The 3865-nt window shown below is 40.3% G+C and overlaps 1 protein-coding gene across 1 annotated transcript in view; it reads right to left on the bottom strand.

Annotated features, from left to right (window-relative positions):
- Window positions 1-725: 725 nt before the first annotated feature.
- Window positions 726-3865, bottom strand: part of CAMKMT (calmodulin-lysine N-methyltransferase) — a 420005-nt gene continuing 416865 nt past the window's right edge. The window contains exon 11 of the mRNA XM_052649043.1: window positions 726-1250. Coding sequence (XP_052505003.1) covers window positions 1173-1250 — 78 coding nt within the window. The 3' untranslated portion in view covers window positions 726-1172. The remainder of the gene's footprint in view (window positions 1251-3865) is intronic.

Genomic DNA, 3865 nt, shown 5'->3' with positions numbered 1-3865 from the left:
TACAGATACACATCTGAATTTCCACAAAAGGCATTAGAGCATCGTGGGGATGCACCAGGCAAGGAGAAGTTGGGTTCCCTGCAGAAAAGTCATTCTCTCTCAATCCTAGGTAGCACCTACTAAATGTTTACCATCTACTTGCATCACCGCATAGAACCATATATACTTTCTTTCAATCGGATAATTGTGTGATTGAGTTTTTAAAAGCTCACCCTGGTTGCCACCTTGTTTTAGCAACCATTTATTCAAAAATTTCCCTGGGAAGGACCTGTTTTGAATGAGGCCTGGAGAACGGCAGTAGATTTGAGCCCTGATAAAGGCTCACTTTTCATTCATAGCCTAAATGTGCTCTTCTTGTACCTAAACAGATAATAAGCACTCAGCACACTCCTCCTCCTTGACACAACACATTGAGACTAATCACACATAATTGGAGAGGAGGAGCAGAGGGCTGGCCACGCTATTGTGTCCAGAGGACAAACGGTCAGTCTATGAGGCTTTGGGCTGATGTAGTCATTTCTTATACATCTATAGGGAAAAAAAACATCCTGTTTAAAAGGAAAAAGAGAATGGGTGAGAGAGACAGCCATTAAAAAATGGCGGGGGCGGGGGGGGGGAGGAGAGAAAGATGGCAGATTTAATACAATTAATCTGAGGGTGATCTGAAAGATTTGTTTTATTTATTTATTTATTTTAACCAGGAAAGAATCATCATGTTTGCTGGTTTGGCAGATGAAAAACGACCATCACTAAAAATACAACAAAGACCAGGATATTTTCTAAAGAGGGGTGGGGTGGGGTGGGATATGAATCACCAACAGAAATTCTCAGTCTGAGAGGGAAAAATATTTGGGTGGCTTACAAGTCCCATTCACATCTCACATAGGCTGCTTACACATATTTAAAGACATAGGTTTGGTGCAGAAAGAGCAACAAGCAGATGGAAAAAAGAGGAATCTAGGATGGCTGGAGAGTCATGTGGGTGAGGACAGGTGGACCCCATAACCCACACATGGAATGTCTCAGAGGTGGTGGGGCCCAAGTCCTGGGGGTTTAAAAATCTCAGGAAGCCAACAGCTTGCTGCATATTATACCCACTACAGATTTCTGTTTTTGTGAAAGTATTGCCTGTGCACTTGATGTTTTCTTCATCTTTAGAGCTGTTTAAGCTTCTATCCATCTTTGGTTAAAATAAGCAGAAGCGGGAAATGAAGATTTTCTTCATAGACATCCTGGTTTTCCTTTTTCAACTGAAAACAATAATAGAGAAAAAAAGGTAAAGAGACTTAGAATAGGAATCTTCACAGGTCAATTGTAATGTTGAGTAAAAGGAAGACTTCTTATCTAAAAACATTGTTCTGGAAAAATAAACCACAAAAAAAGCAACTCAAAGTGGTCCTCAGTGGCAGTGACAAGACAATACTATGGGTTGAGTTAGAAATTATTATTATTATTATTATTTGGTAGGGGTAGGTTTTCTTTCTTTTCTTTTTTTTTTAATAAACAGCCAGGCTGCTTTGTAACCTCTATGGACTCTGAGACACTTCAGCACAGGGACAGCTGGGGACTAGCTCCTCTTCACCAGATCAGCCATTTGGCCTAGAAGTTTCTGCTCCTGCCCACCCTCTGCCCCCTGCCAGTGACCCCGGAATCAGACTGGCAGGCAATTCAGATCATTTGAAGCCTGCGGCACACCTGGGCACAAGGGACAGGCTGGTGGGGCTGAAGACATTTCAAAGGCTTTTCAGCTGCTTCCTAGGGCTTTTAATATTCATGATTAAGTAATTCAAAAATTGTTGTCTCCAAGGAGGAAAACATATTGCAACAATGAGAGCAGCAAGCTCTGAATACTACTCAGGTAAAGTTCTGAGGGGCTTCCCTTGATAGATTTAAAAGTCCAATCAGAGTTCTCAAATCTAAAGTACATTTTCCCTCATTCAGGTAGAATAATTTTGAGGATCATATTTATATTTATTCTAGCAAATAATACATTGCTGTTTATAAAGACAAAATTATTATTTTTGAAGCTGGTGTTCTGTAGCTAACTGTGAATTTATGTTTGAATTTATAAGGATCGGAAATAAGTATTTCTTTTCATTTTACATGGAACCAATTCCTTTATTGTTTCAAATCAGACAAACATGGCACCTTGCCCTCTCCTGAATCTAAATGAATGGCTCCAGCATGACACTTTCCTGCATTCACAGGTCTGGGACACATTAACTGGAATCTTTCTAAAGGGCACATTTCATCTAAATCATATTTCCAAACTGTGACGTGCCTCACTATTAAGGACAACAGAAATGACCCTGTTTTTCTTTTTTCACTGGGGAACATAAAGTCAGCCTCATCTCTACTTTCTAGTTCATTTGCCCAAGAACTGATGATGGTACAATTGCTGAAGTCACTTCGTTCTGTTTTCTTTGATGGCATTTGCTCTTCTTACAGATAGTTGTCTATTTAGAGAGATCCTCACGGATTTTTGTTGCCACCAAAGTCACGATAGTGTTAATCCTAAACATACATCACTCTTAAATTTTAAAAAAGTCCCCAAAATGGCTTTCCAAACTTTCCAAAACAAACCCACTATAACCGGGACCTACCAACCGTAAATACCTTTGTTGCCAGTTGCCCTAGTGATAGAAGGAGCTCACTGAAATATTTTACAGAGGGAAGAGGGGGCCAAGCTAGCTAAATTCTTCCTCTGGGATTGGGGATAAGGGAAAGTTGATTACTCAGCGTGAGTCAGCTGACCTACTCACTCACAATGCACTAATATACAGAGACTCAAATGAGCTCTTTATAAAGTCCCTGAGGTAATATGTGGGATAAATAATTCTTTGGTAAATATGGGTTAGAAATCACTTTTAACTTGGATTCTATGCTGACCTCTGGAGGCCAAAGCAGGGGCTTCCTTGCTAGAAGGGGCCAGGGGCCAGCCCTGTGTGGACTGCGAGCCCTTCACACGACGACAGAAAAGAGCTGAAAACCCTCAAAGGCAGCCCTACACCCCAGATCATTTCTGAATCTAGTCTGTTACGTGAGTGCACTTGAACACACACAAAGCTGTTAGGAAATACTGGTTTCGATGGGGGAACGTTACATGGTTTAAGAATAATTCCATGTACTCAGGCTGTACTTCTTTGCCCAATGAATAATTATAATTTTAAGAAATAAAACACCTTGGAAAAAAAAGAACAAAAAGCAAATTGTGAATAAAACAATTTTTCAATTTCATAGGTTAAAACAGGGTCTTTGAGGACTGAACTAAATTATATAGCTGCTATTAGTGACATTATGCTTTACTTCATAATTGGATGTAACACGTTCAGCCTCACCATGGCATGAACAGCAGCAGCGGGAGTGAAGTTCAGACTGTTTACCCTTTACAGTATCCACAATTATCAACAGCACACCACACAGATTAGAAGCACCAGCCACTTGTAAAGTGGCATTTTGAATAGATAAGCAGAAGTGCAATATGGCCGTGCTTTTAACACAATGTACTGACTTCACAGCCGAGCTCAAGCCTATTTTCCTGGCTAAGCACAAAAACACGGAAAATAAACACACGGGCCGGTTTTGCTAAAGTTTGAAAAAAAAAGGAAAAGAAAACCATGACATGCAGAATTATATTTCAAAGGATATTTGCATAATGGAGAATATTTTTATCAACTTATTTCAAGCCAGCTATAATCTCTAAGTCAAGTCTCTAGCTTGCTAAACAATTGGCTGTCTTAACATCCTAAACGTTTTGAGCCCCACCACGGGGGCAATGCATTTGATCCCTAGCCTGGAGGAGAGGTGGGAGAGGGAAGTGTGTTGTTTTTCTCCCTAATGCCTGGACGAACAGAGAGGCAATATT

The sequence above is a fragment of the Budorcas taxicolor genome, chromosome 11 (assembly GCF_023091745.1).
Source record: "Budorcas taxicolor isolate Tak-1 chromosome 11, Takin1.1, whole genome shotgun sequence".
Classification (NCBI taxonomy): Eukaryota; Metazoa; Chordata; class Mammalia; order Artiodactyla; family Bovidae; genus Budorcas; species Budorcas taxicolor.
The sequence above is the reverse complement of the archived record's forward strand: the minus strand, read 5'-3'. Positions and strand labels throughout refer to the sequence as shown.